Source organism: Lissotriton vulgaris, chromosome 5 (genome assembly GCF_964263255.1).
Source record: "Lissotriton vulgaris chromosome 5, aLisVul1.2, whole genome shotgun sequence".
NCBI classification, from domain to species: Eukaryota; Metazoa; Chordata; class Amphibia; order Caudata; family Salamandridae; genus Lissotriton; species Lissotriton vulgaris.
The window spans coordinates 1,932,579,673-1,932,597,271 of NC_141693.1; the positions used below are offsets into that span (position 1 = coordinate 1,932,579,673).

General features: G+C 48.1%; 1 protein-coding gene across 1 annotated transcript in view; it reads right to left on the minus strand.

The window, feature by feature from the left end:
• SKIC2 (SKI2 subunit of superkiller complex) overlaps window positions 1-17,599 on the minus strand; it is a 213,455-nt gene that overhangs the window by 108,954 nt on the left and 86,902 nt on the right. The window contains exons 15-17 of the mRNA XM_086924568.1: window positions 15,096-15,189; window positions 13,979-14,191; window positions 13,640-13,750 (exon numbers count right to left, since the gene is read on the minus strand). Of these exons, the coding sequence (XP_086780694.1) occupies window positions 13,640-13,750; window positions 13,979-14,191; window positions 15,096-15,189 (418 nt within the window). The remainder of the gene's footprint in view (window positions 1-13,639; window positions 13,751-13,978; window positions 14,192-15,095; window positions 15,190-17,599) is intronic.

Below are 17,599 nucleotides of genomic sequence, written 5' to 3' on the forward strand. Positions count from 1 at the left end.
TCATCAAGGGAGGCGATCTTTATGTATATTTGCGTGTCGTCTGCATACATGTGATAGGATATCTGTGATTTTCGAAGAATATCCGTGAGAGGTTCTACATACAAGTTAAATAGATCTGGGGATAACGTTGAACCTTGCGGGACCCCGATTGCGTTAGGGCATGGGGATGATATTGTTTGGTTGACCAGGAATCGTTGAGTTCTGTTCTATAGGAAAGAATTGAACCATTTCAGCACGTTTCCGGACAAACCCATCCTGTCCTGTAGCCTGGTCATAAGTGCTTCGTGATTTACCGCGCCTAATGCCGATGACAGGTCTAGGAGAATCAGTAGGCATGCTTGATTTTGGTCTAGGGCTAGGGCGTCATCGACAATATGCAGGATCGCTGTTTCCGTGCTATGCCCTGTTCTGAATCCTGATTGGCAGTCATCTAGTAATGAGAACTTGGAGATGTGTTGGCTCAGTTCGCCCTGCACGCATTTCTCAATTAGTTTGGCCAGTAAAGGAATGTTGGTCACTGGTCGATAGTTATTCGGGTCTGTTGCATCCGCTGTCGGTTTTTTGATGATGGGCACTACTTGACCTGTTTTTAGGCAGTCAGGGAGGGTCCCTTGTGCAAATGAAGCATTTATTATCTTGGTCCAGATTGGAACCACAATGTGGCTGATTTCTCTTACACACTTTGCCGATAGAGGGTCTTGGTAGTGGTTGTCCGGTCTGATTTCCGCAAGCGTTTTGGCGATCTTTTCCTGGTCGTACAGTTCAAATGTGTCCCAATTTGCCTTATTTTTTGTCTGAGTACATTCTGTTGTCAAGTTGGCCTCGTTCTTAGGCAAAGGTTGGGTCGGAAGGTTAGCCGCAGCACTTGTGAGCTCAACTTCTAGCAGTTTGGTTTTCTCCGTGAAAAATGTGGAGAATTCCTCGCAGCTTAAGGGAGTTTTTGAGTTCTCTTGAACCGTTTTGGTTAGTTTATTTGACTGTTGTTTTAAGATCTCGAAGAGTTTTCGTGGTCTGTTTATGGCATTGTCCAGTTCTGCTCTTATAAATTCTTTTTTGGAATTATCTTTTTGTTATATTGGTTTCTGGTTTTTCTGAGGGCTTTCAGCTCGGGGGAGGAGGGATGTTGTCTCCATTTTCTTTCAGCCATTCTCAATTTGCGCCTGTCTTCGTTCAGTGACTCATTAAACCAAGGATTTTTTGGCTTCTCTGAGACTCTTTTCAGTTTTAGTGGCATGGTGTCATTGACGATATTTCCAATCGAGGTTATGTAGTGATCCGTCAACTCATTGACATTCTGCATGTTGTTAGGTGGCTTTAGGTCTCTCTCACAGCTTTCAACCCATAGTTCAATATTAGCCTCTTTTGTATCTCGGATCGATTTTTTGAACTTGAGGGGTTGCATGGTCCTGCATAGATTATACAGCAGTATTCTCCCAAAGAGGTGCTAACCTGTAGCAGTTGGTGTTGTCTGAAACAGCGTACTAACTACTGCCTGGCCCACATTAGCTTGTTGTCTCGCTAACACATCTACACAATAGTGCTTGGTGAATGTGTGCAGTGTAGACCATGTTGCAGCTTTACAAATGTCAGCTATGGGGATGTTTCCTAAGAAAGCCATAGTAGCCCCTATATTGCGAGTGGAATGCGCTCTAGGGGGGTATAGTTAAAGTTATTTTTACTTTTGCATAACAAGTTTGAATGCATTTAACAATTTGCCTGGCAATACCTGACTGATTGATATGAAAGGCAGAAACTACCATAGGTAGAAACTTGGGGTTAGACCGAAGAACCACTTTGTCTCTGTGAAGTTGGAAAAAAACCATCTTCTATGGTTAGTCCCTGTAGGTCACCCGCTCCCCTCAGTGAAGTGATTGCAATGAGGAAAGCAGTCTTCCAGGAGAGAAACTGTGGCTCACATTTATGCATGGGTTCAATAGGTGGGCCCATTAATCATGTGAGGACAATGTTAAGATTCCACACTGGGGTAGGAGGAAGTCTTTGCGGTATAACTCTGAACTCCTTCCATGAAAGCTTTGATTACTGGCACTCTGAAAAGCGATAAATGTTGCCTATTTTGTAAATACGCAGCTATTGCAGTGAGGTGTAGTCAGATAGAAGTGTAAGGTAATCCGACTGCTGCAAGTGCAACAGATAACAAATGATATTTTGTATTGAAGCATCAAGAGGATTGATGTTGTTATTGCAATAGATAACAAAATGTTTCCATTTAGCTGCATAACAGGCTCTTGTAGTAAGCCTTCTGGCCTCACTGATGATGTTCATACAGTCTGGTGGGAGATTTAGATAACCAACCTCTAAGATTTCAGGAGCCAGATCGTGAGGTTCAGTTGTTTGGGATCTGGGTATCAGATTTCTCCATGACTCTGTGTGTGGAGACTGGATGTGAGGTGTAGCTTTTGATGTGGAACTAGTGACAGCTCCAACAGGGTTGTGAACCACCGTTGACGGCCCCATGTGGGAGCTACTAGGATCAGTGTAAACCACTAATGGAATGAGTGGGAGAGGTGGAAAAGCATAGGAAAATAGTCCTTACCAGTACATCTATAGTGCATTGCGTTTGGAGAGCGAGTATGGGTACCTGGAGGTAATATTCGGGCATTTTGCGTTTTGGTGTGTGGCAAAAAGATCTATTTGAGGCTCTCTCCAACTTTGAAAGTATGGGAGGAGAACTTGAGGGTGAAGTTCCCATTCATGTCTTTGCTGTTTCGGTTTGCTGAGTAGATCGGCAATCTGATTGTTCACTCCTGGGAGGTTTTCAGCTAGGAGATAGATTTAGTGGTGAATGGCTCACCTCCAAATGTCTTTGGCCAAGTGCGACAGTTGGAGAGAGTGTATCCCCCCTGTTTAATACACAGCTGTCATGTTGTCTGTACAACTTAGGACAGTTTTGCCGACTAGGTGAGTCTGAAAGGCTTTGAGCGCTAGAAAAACTGCTGGCTAGTTTTTGTGGAGAGTTTTTTGCTGTTGACTCCACAGGCGTTGCACTATGTGGTGTTGAAGATGAGCCCCTCAGCCAGTGAGGGAAGTGTCCGCTGATAGCATTGTCTGTGGAACTGGGTCTATGAAGGGCCATCTTTTTGATAACTTTTGTGTATTCCACCAGGGCAGAGAGTAATGAGTACGGCCGCTTACCAACACTAGATCGGTTAACAGACCCTGTGATTGGTTCCACTGGCTCACTAAGCATTCTTGTAGGGGAAGCATTTGAAGCCTGGCATGGGGAACGATCATGATGCAAGATGCCACCATTCCCAGTAGTTGCATATACACTCAAGCTGGAAGCGACGGATTGGACTCCAACAGGAGAACTACAGCCTGATTGTTGTGAATTCTGGCCGTGTTGGGAAAGGCCAGAGCCTTCTGTGATTTAAAGTGGCCCCTAGGTAGTTTTGAGTGTTGGAAGGTTGGAGATGCGATTCAACACATGGACTGTGAACCCCAGTTGGTGTAGTGTCCTGCGAGTACGTTAAAGGCACTTTGGATACGTGCTGGCTTTGATAAGCCAGTGGTCCAAGGAGGGGAAGACATGAATGCGTTGTCTTCTCAGGTGAGCAGCAACTACTGCCAGACACTTTGGGAGGACTCTGGGAGCAGTGGTGACTCTGAATGGGAGTATATTGAACTGGTAATGTTGTGCTGCTACCACAAACCTGAGAAATTTGCGATGAGCATGATGTATTGGAATATGAAAATAGGCATCTTTAAGTCGCCCTGTTGCAGAAATGGGAGCACTTGTCGAAGTGTTACCATGTAAAAATGGTCTGACTGTATGTAAAGATTGAATTCTCTGAGGTTCGAGATTGGTCTGAGAGAACCGTCCTTTTTAGGTCTTCGGCGTTAACCGCGCGAAAGCGCGGTCTCGCCAGAGACCTATTGTGAGCGACTCTGCTTCCCAGGAGAGGGACAGGAGCTGGCCGCGCGCTGGGGAATGAAGCGGGCCACGCGAACGCGCTCGCTGTGGCCAGCTCCTGTCTCCTCTCCTGGGAAGCAGAGGCACACAGCCACACCTCCCCCTGCACGCATGCGCACAAACAGAGACACACACACACACAAGCGCACCTACACACACACACGCACGCACACACATAAACAGAGGCCCCCGCCACCCCCCCAGCACATATACAGACAGGCACGTGCACACACACACACAAGCGCACCCCCGCTCCCCCCTTCAACTAAGCCCCACTTACCGCCATTCTGGAGTTCTGCAGCGTCCGCGGGGCTCTCCCTCGGGCATGAGAGCCCCGCGTCACCAGCACTGTTTCTCTGGGAAGGCACTCCGTGGGCGCGTGCGCGGGCCTCCGATGACGGAAGCCCCGCCCCACGGAAGGTTTCTTTTCGCTCCCGTCTTGTGAAGACCTTGCTACTGAGGGCGGCTGTAGGAGCACGGGACACTAAATCCTTCACAGGCAGCCATCAGGCTCTAACACAGAGCGCAAGAATCACAGGTACTTCCATCCGTCACCAATCGGATTAGGGGGGGTTGCCACTTTTGTTGTCATTGCACGCGCACACGTTTTTGAAGCGATCGCAAAAGTGAAAGCAATCGCTTTGTCTGCCATGCCTCCCGGCTGAGACACCGGTTTGCAGCAGACACGAATGTGGTGACCCGGCGCTGATGGATGAAGGTGGGACGCCGAGCTGGGCATGTACCCCCAGTAATTGTCCGGGCCTGGATGTGGCTTTTAACATTAGCACATCCGCAGGCCAGAAAACAGAGCTCACGTCTGCAGTGCTAACTTCGGCTTCGGGAACAATGGGCCTAAGAGGCTGCGAGTGGTGCTTAGAGGTTCCCGCGGCAGAGATGCGGTGTGCACGGCACTAATGCGCTTTCACCATGAATGGTGAGTGACATCCTTCCAGAGCACACGGCGACGAGCACCGACTCTCGGGGGCCGAATCTTAGATACAGAGCCGGGGGCGCCGTTCTCTCAAGGGTGTTCTGGACAGCAATGCACGGGCCATGCTGAGTAACACACCGAGACACAACTCGGGCCTCCCGCTCATCACTCGCAACACATGTCAGCCCCTGGGGAGGAGTGGCGCTGAATCTACCTGATCAGACAGTAAGCTGAGTCCCACCAGAACAGTCTAGTTATCTGAAAACCATCTCGTATCTCTAGTAAAGTACATAAAAAATCACAAATACATGAGGAATGGGCGGGCCAAGGGGCTGTTAAATGACAGGTAAAGTGGATACGGAGGAGGGGAGGGTTAAGAAAATCAGAACAACAAAAGACAGACAGGTACGGTTTTACGATTTTTGGGGCCCTGGACAAAAAGGGAACAAATGAGGGCAACCAATTTGCATAAAGGCAACCACAGGAAATTACATCACAGAAAGTGTCATGAGCATACTGAGGCAGAAGCGTCGGGCCGCGGCGACCACAGTGCCAGGAGGACACACAGGCAGTGTCAGTCCAGTCGCCGCCCGCCGCGCAAGAAGAGGCATTGGTGATAATCGCAGGCGCAAACTGAACTACGGGCAAGAGGGTGGACGAGGAGTGTCTCAGCAACCAGTGTCTGGGGATCGGAGAAAATACTAATGCAATCCCACAGAGTGCATCATGCTGCAGAGCGGTCAGTGCTGCAGCTGAGCTGTGTGGCCTCGGCGGGGTGTCCCTGAGCGGCCCCCGGCCTCCGGACGGACCTGGAAACGTCTCTGAACTCTTCTAGTTCAAGTAAGTTTATAATTGTACTACTACTTGAATGAGGTCCCATCTGACAAATACATTAATTTCACGCAATGGCATCTCATCTGCAGGGCTGCTCACTCTCATCATCTTCCCAGTAAGCCTATTGGTTTAAATCTGCAGTCAGTCGGATCATTGTGATTATTACAGTCAATGCAGGCGGGGCCCCAGGGCTTCTCTGTCTGAGTCTCAGATCTGATCCTAGGGGCACCAGTAAGTTTATAATATTCACGGTGCACAGTGCGTGACAGTAACCACCAGGCAGGACTCTCTTATCTCGGCACAGTGATGGGGGAGAGTGACGCAGAACACAAACACAGGTCAGTTATAACATAGCCAGTCGTACAAAACAAGTTTCCCCAGTAGCCCCTTTGAATTTTTTCATGCGGCTCTAGAAAGATGAGCGTTTCATAAATAATAATAATGTATTGTGTGCAAGATCTTAAAGCTACCTTGCTCAAAGGGGTGTTATTTCATGTATTTAAGTGTTTCCCTAGCCTTACGAGAAAGTGTCACTCATATTTCTGGAAATGTCACTCATATTTACACTGAAGTTCTGAACATGTCACACATGGCAATCTGAACCCTTGGCAACTATGGCTTTCCTGTCTTCCGATTCACTCCTTCCCTCAAATTGACTTAACCACGGTATTCCTTGTTTTTAACCTTACACTTAACGTTGTTTCCCTCGTTCTCTTTGCCCGATTCTTGCAAGTAACTGGCAGACCTCCCGTCTTTCCTTCCCCAGGAATCTCCTACCTGACCGACTTTGCACACAGTCGATTGTGGCTCCGACCCTGTTACCAGCCCAATCAATCATTGCACTGAATGGCCATTTGGTGATTTTCCTTTCTTACCAGCGCATTCGCTCGCCCTTCTCTTGAATGCACCTACCAAATGATGCAAATGTTTTTTTTTAATTTACTGATCCAAAAGAAAAAGAAACAAAGTAGTACAAATGCAATTTAATACAGGGGTGGACATGGGGAGAGCAACAGGAAACGGGGAAGGCTGGCGTGGAAGGCAGAAGATCGGCGGGGGTAGGGAGGGGCGGGGGAGAGAAGTGACATGGAGAGCCCAGGTGGAGGTAGTATGACCACCCCATGATGCCAATGTGCTTCTCTTCTGCCTTGATGGGGGCAGGGAAACTCAGGCGGCTGTCTCATGGAGGGTGGCGGGGGAGAAGCACACAATATGAGCTTTTCCGTTGTGGAACTTGGTGCTTAACTTTTTAATGAACTACTCTTTATGAAGTTGGGGAGATAGTGATTTGCCCAGATTCACCGGTTTCAAGGTCGGCCTTGAATCACAAGGATGCAGAAACTTCCTTTATAACATACCCCTTTCGATCACTGTGTGCCCGTCCCTACCCCAGTTCACTGTGTGCCCGTCCCTACCCCAGGGAGGTCAAGAGAAGGCGCTATCTTTCAGTTATGTCATTCACTTCCAGTGTCCTGCTCCTGTGGCATGCTGTTCTCCCGGGATGCCGTTCCCCTGCAGGCTACATGAAGCCGCATGCATTGTTCCATTCAGGGCTTTAAGTGGGAATAAAAAACTGCGGGGTGGTCTCTCAAAGGGGCGTGGCCAATGTAATTAAGGCGTGGCTTAAAACATATGAGCTAAAAATCTGTGATTAGCATATAGCATAGTGTGCCGCCCGCCTTGTATTTTGCTGTTTCTGTCATTGCATCCACATATATGATACAACAAGAAACATCATACCTCCAACAAGTCAGGACTATTGGCTTTGTCAATAGTTATTGGATGCTTAAGATAAAATAACTGCAACTATGGCTTGTATATAATATTGAAAAAGCTTCCAATTAAAGCCCTGGTGACACCACCTGGTGACTTTTGTTGCAATTAGTGTTGCAATATTTAGCCATGCCAAATGCTCAAACTTAATTACTGGGAGACCTATTGCATTGCAAATGCTTGTTGGGTATGAGAAAGTCAAAGGAGTATACTCACGACCCGTGGTATCATGGTGGCACGGGCTGTATAGCCCCTTTTAAAAGGAGAGACGGAACCTCTTGTTTGAGGAGGTGCAAGTGATTTGGTGACAATTTGTGTGAACGTGGAGGAATATTTGGAGGATTATTGGTGAACTCCAGGGAATAATCAGAACGGATAATTTCCAGTACCCAGAAAGGTAGGAAATGTGAAAGATGCCCCGACAGGTGTTAAAGGATTGGGGCGAGGGGGGCGTAGGCAAGTCACTGTTTGGTATTGGAGGGGGAGGAGAGTGTATTGGAACCTCTACCTCTACCTTTGCCATTGTTGCCTGTGTAACCCCCTCTGAAGTAACCCTTAGAGGCAGAGGGTTGATTGTTGCCTTAATAGGTGGAGGTGGCAATATCTGAGAAGGTATTCTTGGACCCTCCGCGGTAGATGTTCTTTATCGTAAGGTGTTTTTAGGATAGAAGTTTGAACTTCCGGTTTGAATCCTGAAATACATAACCAGGCATGCCTTCTTAAAAGGATGCTGGTATTGACAGCTCTGGAAGAAGTGTCTGCAGCATCTGCGGCGCACCTGATAGAATTATTGGAAATGAGCTGTCCCTCCCGCACTAGGTCTTGCACCTTGGAATTGTGCTCATCAGGTAGAAATTGGAGCAACTGCTTCATTTCATCCCAATGTGCCCTGTCGCACCTAGCTAACAGTGCTTGTGTATTGGAGATGAGCCAAAAATGTGCAGCCTGTGTGTACCCTTTTCCCCGAAGTGTCTAGCAACTTAGATTCTTTGTCTGGGGGTGGAGCATCTCCTGTTTGCGAATAGGCCCTTTTGAGTGTATTGGACACCACTAAGGAGACCAATGGTAAATTTCCCCTTATGTATGCTGGATCTGATTGTGCCCGCTTATGTTTGTTGTCTACCCTAGGGGTGAGGACACGTGCCCCGACGGGATCATTAAAAATATTGTCTACGTGTCTGATCATACCCTTGAGCATGGGGACTGTGTGCGAGGACTTTTGTTTACTACTAGGAGGCTCGAAAAGGAAATCCTCTTCCAGAGATTCCGTAAGCAGCTGCACCCCATGATAGTTAGCAGCTCTACCAAACAGTTCTTTGTATCCTACACTGTTGTACGGTGGAGAAGGCTTGGTAGGGCACCGATCAGGCTCATTCCCTGTGGGGGAACTGGTGTTATAATCTGTCCAGGGGTCTGCGGATATTCGTTCATTGTCCCCAGCCCCATCCCCATCATCCTGATCTTCAGGTGTATGTGGTGGTGATTGCTCAGATGAAATTAGTAATGGTTGAAACGGAGGAGAAGGAGGTGATGGAAGAGGAGTAGGTGAAGGAATAGTTCCGACATTTTTAAAGGAATGTGCTAGACCTCTTCTGTCTCTGGTTTGCATTTTATTGTCACCTATGTGGAAATATGTCAATTTGTTGGGTGAATATATAGCTCTCGCTATTTCGGATCCGGTTTGGAGGGCGGAGCATCGAAATGTTGCTCTTTGGATGGAATCCGCACATCCATTTATTTTGGTGCCAAAGGCTACGGTGACTGTGTTTTGGGTGCAGCAGGCTTTAGATGCAAAGGATTTCGAAGACGTTTTCGGCATCGAATGGGGTGGGGCAGAGCCTGTCTTTGACTTCGATCCCAAAGGTTTTGGCTTGGTGCCCGTTTTGAATGGCTCTGTTTGGAGCTGGAAGGCCTTTGGGTATGTTTCCGTGCCGAGCCGGAGGGTGGGGTGTCGGAAACATTTTCTCTGTGCTGACCGTAACCCGGAGGCGGGGGTTGAACCGAAGCCCTCTGCTTGGGCTGTAGTGGACTTTGGGGCAAGGAAGGATCTGTACTCATGGTACGCTGCCCTTGCGGGATGTCTTCAAACCCCTCAGAGCAGTAGTCGGGGATGGAGATCGGTCTTGTTTTTCCTCGGCTCCCATGGTTTCTCCAGCCTCGTGTTCCGAATCTTCTCCAAAGAGGTCTGGAATGGAGCTTGTGTGTTGGCTCTGCATGTTGCGACGTCGAGCCAGGCGGTCGCGAATAATTTTCTTCGATCGGAGAGACTTACACACGTCGTAGTCCTGTTCGCTATCCTCCGGAGATTAGAACAGGTTGCAGTCGTGTGAGTCGGTGTGCGGAAACTTCGCGTGGCACCGAGGGCAGAATTTAAATGGAGTCCGTTCTATCTACTGTGAGGCGGACCGACGCGAGTAGGCCCGAAGGCCTTCCACAAGCTACCTGATCGAAAGAGGGTTTTTTCAGTAAATACGATACGCGGAGAATGGGATTACGTGATCGAAAACAATACAGTCGGGGTGAGTGTCTTGCGCACCGAGAGAAACAGGAGAAACAGTCTTGAACCGGAGAGCAGCAATTCACGTCCTAACCAGATGGCGGAAAAAACAATCTAACAATGGAGTTGATGCCCATGCGCACGATCACTGAAAGGAGAAGTCACCTACCTCATGACTGGAAAATACTTCTTCGAAGAAAAACAACTTGCAAACATTCGGACCCAAAACTAGATGGCAGGAGTATGCAAAGCATGTGATCTACAGCTCACATGCCTCAAACCTTTATTTACAAAACAGTGATATGGGTAACAAATGAAATACATTTGCAGATATATGCAAAGAAAACAATAAAAAATAAATACCTGGCCGCCAAACTCAAAAGGGCAGGCTAGTCCAGAAACCTCAGGAGCTTCAGCTCTCTACTGCTCATCCCACCAAAAACTCACAAGCACAGAACCACAGCCAAATCTTTTGCTGGGAACGCACCTAAAATCTGGAACTCCATACCACCCCACATCAGAACAATCCCCTTGTTTCCAAAATTCAAGAGCCTACTCAAAGCTCTCTTCCTCGACTGCCCTCGAGCTAACTGACAGACCCTGGACAATTCCCCAACCGACACTCGATCTTTCCTAAAATTCGAGATTGACAACACGGACTCAGATCAAAAAATCCTTTTGTGTATGAACAGTTTGATTGACGATTATGTATGGTTGATCATCAGATTCGACTTGCACCCTCTGCTCGTCTCCCCTGCGGCCATATGCCTGTCCCCCTCATGCCCTAACCCCCATGTTCCCCCATTCTCCTGTATCATATGTATGTTCATTATTGTATATGTTGTGAAGTGCTCTGATACTCTTGGATCCAGCTAGCTCTATACAAAACTCCTAAATAAATAAATAAAATATGTAACTCTAGGCTTCAATTCATGTCTCAACTATAAGCATGGTGCGTCCAATAGGATTCAGTGTGAGAAGGCCCAATGTATGGATGACTGGAGCTGGCCCTGCCTTACGAGTTGCGCAGTCTGCCCCATGACCGAGATCACTAACAATAAAAGACTGAGAAGGCGAGCCAGTAAGCATGCATGTTTGTCATTTACTGGAGGGCATGTGTGGGTGCATGTGTGCTACCCAGGACAAGACTGAACAACGCTCATACAATATCAGGCAAATAAATATACGAAAAATAAACCTACTATTCAGGGTTATGTCAAAGCAATCAACTGGAGAATGAGAGAGTAAGATGGGGCCTTTGGAACTGGCACTGCTTTTCAGAACTTCTCGGCCCTCCAGAGCTGGACGTTTAGAGGGAGTGGATATGATGTGTTCTCTGGCATTGGGACTACTTTTTAAAAGTTTGAGCTGCCCTATGGGAGGGATACCAAAGGGTAAATGTTAGGGTGAATGGCCATGGTGTGTCTTCTGGCAGCGGGGCTAATTTTTAACAGCTCTCAGCTTCCCTGCCACAAGGATATCAGAAGCACAGCGGGTGTGTGTTGCAATCTGTCTTGCCCCATTCCATACCACAGTACAATACAATACAATAAGCCTTAAATATGGGAAGAAAGTACTTCAAAAGTAATTTAGAACAGCTTGAACTGCACCTATATGGTTATATTAAGAGAGTCGCAGATCGACACCTACCCATTTCAGTGGAGAATTTCCACCTTAGCTATCTGGGCATTTTAGTAAATAGAGGCCTGGAATGCATGGTGGCAGATAACCTGGACCCATTAATGGAGCAAATGCGACTGGACTTCGCAAAGTGTACTAAACCTCTCTGGGGATGAACACAAGGGGTAAAAAAGGTTACCCTTCTTTGAATCACATACACGTAAGGCATGCTTCCCCAATCAATACCCTTCTTGAACCTCCATTGGATAGGCAAGACCATTAAGGCCTTCATCTGGGACTCAGCAAGACCACGTCTGGCAATTCAGAAGCTTATTGCTCACAGATCAGCAGAGGGATTAGGCCTACCCTCAGTGGAACATTACAGTGTAGCCATAGATTTAGCACAAATGGCATACATGCAACCCTCAGGTCCAAGACAAACCGTCATTGGTTACGATCAAACGCAGACTCCAGGAAGCATCTTTGGTATTCCAGGCTCTCTATCTTCATGGCCCCGCTACCGCAGACTCCCCTAGTCCCATGTTAAACGCCATGTATGCGGGCTTGGATGCGTGCCCATAAGCTTTTATGGGTGACCGTACATCTCCATGGCAAAGCTCCCATCTGGAGCAATGCAGACATTCACATAGGAGGAAATGTGCTAAACTGGGGCCCTTGGCGCAGAACTGGGATTGTGACTCCTAAGCACTTGATCTCTGGTAGTGAACTTAAGTCCTTTGGGATGCTACAGGACGAGTTTGGCTTGCTGCATACTCAGCAATGGTGATATATACAATTACATCATGGTCAGCTGAGCAAATTGGGTCCCGAACACTGGAGCATTCCCGGTTCCCCGGTGCTCTCTTACCTCAACACTTGGGGTCAGTTTAAGGAGTGATGTCCGGATTATATAACATCTTGATTGGTCATCTTTACTCTCAGCCACAATTGGCTAGCTTCAGGCCAGCTGGCAGGCTTGTCTGCAGGTGGAATACGACAAGGCATACTGGACAGAGCTTGAGGTTTGTGAGGCACAGTTGAAACTCATCTTTTTAAGATTCTTCAGGGTCGGTATTGGACCCCGGCGCGTCTTCAGGCTGCAGGGTTGTGCCCTCATTCTGCCTGTTGTCAATGTGATCATGCGCCCTGTAGTTGTGCCCATATTTTGCTGGACTGTACCACCATGCACCTCTTCTGGACGGCAGTAGAGTCTACGCTCTGGGAATCTATGGATTTGCCTTCGCCACTTCCAGACCCCTTAATTGCCCTCCATGACTTATCGGACATACTTGAATTAACCCACCACGCTCGTCAACTGCTTGTCACTGCCCTTACAAGTACCAAAATCTGTATTTTGCAACATTGGCACTCTCCACAATTGGCATTACATGAGGAATGGCTTTGGGAGCTCACATCGTATGAAAAGGTGATTTACAATTTAATGGACAAAGCAGATACCTTTCTTCTTACATGGTCCCCCCCTTTTTGCAAGATAACCTCCTCACTCCCCCATTGTTAGCTTAGACTCTTGCTTCTTCTTCATTACCATCATAGTACGCACTGCGCCTCCCTCCCCTCTCTTTCTTCACAACGTTGTACTTTCCGTCATTCTTGCCTTCCTACCTTTCTTTACTTTCTCTCAGCCTTCTTTTGCTTTTTCTACCCCTCTTAAATATTATTTGTAAGTATTGATTGCTATTGGTGCATGCATCACAATCACCATTTATATCTGTATATGGGTAAAAGCTGGATTTGCATGTCACTGTGTTTGCTGTTATTTCTCAATTATTAATTTTATCAATAAAATAAGTGATATACAAAATAGAGAGTCAGAATTGCCATGTTAAAAATGAATACAGGGATGTTACCAAGTGGCATTCAAAAACCAGATATTAGAGGCTTCAAATGCTTACAACATGAACAAATGACAGATATTGTTGCTCATAAATGTGACACCATGAAGCCCAAAGTATGCCCTAACTGATTGTGGAAGATCCAGGAGCAAGTGGACCGAATCGGTCTCCACTTCCTATCTCCATCCAATCAAAATTACCTTGACAAGTCCCCTTGTGAAGAGCATCTCAATAACCTCCTTCAGGATTGGCAGGATGCCGCTGTGATGGACGCCGATGCCCCTCTTCAGCAGCTCCACCATGTGCAGAACCTGCAGCCAGACAGGAGCATAAGAGGGGTGGGTTAAGAAGAATGAAACATTCCAAGTTTAAAAAAAAATATTTTCTCTGGTTTGGCCTGTGACTGTTTCACTTATGTTTATTTCTTAATTAAGAGATTTAGAAAATTAGAAAATGGTTATCTTCCTCTGTGGTCTTGGAAACACTGGTTAAGTTCAGTTTCGACAGGCTGACGCCTGCCTTGGCACTGGAAGACGCACCTGTGGCAGCTGTCGATCAGTGCCCTTTAACCTGGAAATGCATTTCTGGAAGAAGACATGGACCTCACTCTTCTCAGCGCTGGTGGTCAAGTCAATAGTGGTCAGCATGCTGGCGTTCTCGTCACAGCGATTACGGGAGAAGGTGAAGGCCACAACGGGTAGCTGGTCTTTCTTTCGTAGCATGTCAATCAGTGAAAGCCAGACACTCTTGTCCTGCCGGAATCCAGAGAAAGGAAGATGTATTGGTACCAGGGAGGGTGTAGGCTATATGCTAACTACTGCAGCAGGGCCCAATTTAAGAAATAAATCTCCCTGCACGTTAAAGGTAAAAGGAAGGGTTCAATCCATGCATAAATTTGTCTGTAGGCACAGTGAAATGGGCCATTAATGCAGACCTCAAATTCACCAGATACAACAAACAGAAGACAAGCAATGGCAAATACAACCAGTCTGACATTGAATGACAACCTTTTGTCTTTGTCAACGCTTGATTTCATTTGCTATGATTTTAGCAAAACGTTATTGTTAGAGAACCTGCTGAGTCCTCGTCAATCTAAAAAAAGCTAAAAGCAAAACTCTTGCCTTAAAAACACACACACTGCCATAATAGTTCCTGGCACTTAAGGGAACTACTTTGTGTGCAGATGTGCCCCTTGTGGAAAAGCAGAATGCCGTCACACACAGAGAAGTTAGCCAACGGCTCTAGAGGGCTTACCACTGGCCCATGCTGTATGTTGTAGTGGGCCAAAGAAAAATGTCAATGACACAATAACAGACCAATGGGCAGAAATTTACCTGAAAGTCCCCTATAAGTACAGTATTCATACAATTGTATTATTACAATTCAAAGGTATTGGCCAACAACAGACATAAAAGACAATATTATATATAACATTTAAGAGAGCTAATTCATATTTGAAACCTTCAGTCAGTCCAGGCTCTTTAGATAACAACAGATCACGTTCTGGGGTTCAAAGTTTAACATTTATTATGGGCTTAAATAAAAGTATGAAATGTTCTGGTGAACAAAAAGCCCGGACTGGCATATACCATGGGGGCGTTGGCAGCACCCTAAAAAACATGTTTTTAACAAAAACCACTCCATGCGCTTCCTCACCTGGCTGGGCCCACCCTGGTGGGGCTGTTTGGCGCCAAAGGACTGGGCATGCTTGCTGGTGCGGTCCTTCTTGGCTTCTATAGCAGCATAATACCTGTCAAAGGGTTAAGTCAGAAACCACAGATGCAAATTTATAGGGGGGAGAGCAAAAAGAGATCCAGAAAACAAAACAGTCAATAAGGTTTGAATACAGAAATAGTTTTTTTAACAAAAAAGAAGTGGCTTAAAGGTACATAAAAGAGCTTTCCAACCCCAGCGCAGGAAACAACGACATCACCCCATCGCAAGACCTCTGCAACTCCCTCGCCTCATACTTCCACAACAAGATCACGGACATACACAGCAGTTTCAACAACCAACCAACGCACACCACGACCGACCTGCCACCCCCCCCCACCACCACCCTCCACGCCTGGACCCCGATCAGCACAGAAGACACCATCCGCACGATGAACTCCATCCACTCCGGATCACCAACCGACCCCTGCCCTCACCACGTCTTCAACAAGGCCGACGCTGTCATCGCACCCCACCTGCGAGACATCATCAACACATCCTTCGACACCGCCATCTTCCCCGAAAGCTGGAAACACGCCGAACTCAGCGCTCTACTCAAGAAACCAACAGCGGACCCCACCGACCTCAAGAACTACCGCCCCATCTCGCTTCTCCCGTTTCCAGCCAAAGTCATCGAGAAGACCGTCAACAAGCAGATGGCCGCCTTCCTCGAGACGAACGGATCCCTCGACCCCTCACAGTCCGGCTTCCGAGCCAAACACAGCACCGAGACCGCCCTCATCGCCGCCACCGATGACATCCGAGCCCTGATGGACAATGGAGAAACAGCGGCCCTCATCCTCCTAGACCTCTCCGCGGCATTCGACACGGTCTGCCACCGCACCCGAATACGGCGCCTCAGCAACATCGGAATCCGGGACAAGGCGCTGGAATGGATCATCTCCTTCCTCGACGGAAGAACACAGCGAGTCCGCCTACCACCGTACAAGTCAGAGGCCTCCGAAGTCATCTGCGGCGTCCCCCAAGGATCATCACTGAGCCCCACCCTCTTCAACGTCTACATGAGCCCCCTCGCGGCCATCGTACGCAAACACCACCTCAGCATCATCTCCTACGCCGACGACACCCAGCTGATCCTCTCCCTGACCAACAACCCCGCCGCCGCCAGAGCCAACCTGCACGAAGGGATGAAAGAGGTAGCCGAGTGGATGACGACCAGCCGCCTGAAACTGAACTCGGACAAGACGGAGGTCCTCATCCTGGGCTCTTCACCCTCCGCCTGGGACGACTCCTGGTGGCCTCCCGCCCTGGGCACCGCACCCAAACCGACAGACCATGCACGAAACCTGGGCTTCATCCTGGACTCCTCCCTCTCCATGACCAGACAAGTCAACAGCGTCTCCTCGGCTTGCTTCAACATCCTACGCATGCTACGGAAGATCTTCTGGTGGATCCCCTCAGAGACCAGGAAGACCGTCACCCAGGCCCTCGTCACCAGCCGACTAGACTACGGCAACGCCCTCTACGCCGGGACCACCGCCAAGCTCCAGAAGAGACTCCAGCGGATCCAAAACGCCTCAGCCAGACTCATCCTCGACATCCCACGGTCCAGCCACATCTCCGGACATCTGAGAGACCTTCACTGGCTCCCCATCAACAAGAGAATCACCTTCCGCCTCCTCACCCACGCACACAAAGCCCTACACGACCAAGGCCCGAGCTACCTCAACAGCCGAGTCAACTTCTACGCTCCCAAACGCCACCTCCGATCAGCCAACCACGCCCTCGCCGCCGTCCCCCGCATCCGAAGAGCGACTACAGGAGGAAGGTCCTTCTCCTACCTGGCCGCCAAGACCTGGAACTCCCTCCCGTCCGACCTGCGCCTAACCCAAGACCACCTCTCCTTCAGGAAGAAGCTGAAGACCTGGCTGTTCGAGCAGTAGCGGCACCCCCCCTCCCCAGCGCCTTGAGACCCTACGGGTATGTAGCGCGCTTTACAAGTGTCACTGATTGATTGATTGATAGAGAGATGGTGCAAACCTGGGCCTGCAGCTACCTCCCCTGGCATCAGCCCAGCCATTAACCAGCAGATGTGGGGCAGAGCTGTACTGATGCAGAGCGGTGGCCTTTTCACAAGTTAGCTGACGAAGTGTGGGCTTTCTTGACCATGCCACGGTGAAGTACAAAAGGTTCTGCAGATTGCCAATCAGCACACAGTGCCACATAGGGCCCTAGTCACAAAAAGTAAGAAGGAAAAACTGGACATTTGTACCTACAGGATTTTTCTGTTTTGAGTACACTTCCAAATCTTATTACATTCTCTAAGTATAGTTCACTAATCCAGGAGTAATCTTGCATGTAAAATGTATTTTATTTATTTTTTAGATTTGTAGAGCGCGAACGAATGCCCATGGGCGTCTCGGCGCTGAAAACTCAGTTTGTACACATGGGAAATACAAATCTGGTTAGGTTACGTTATTGGGTCT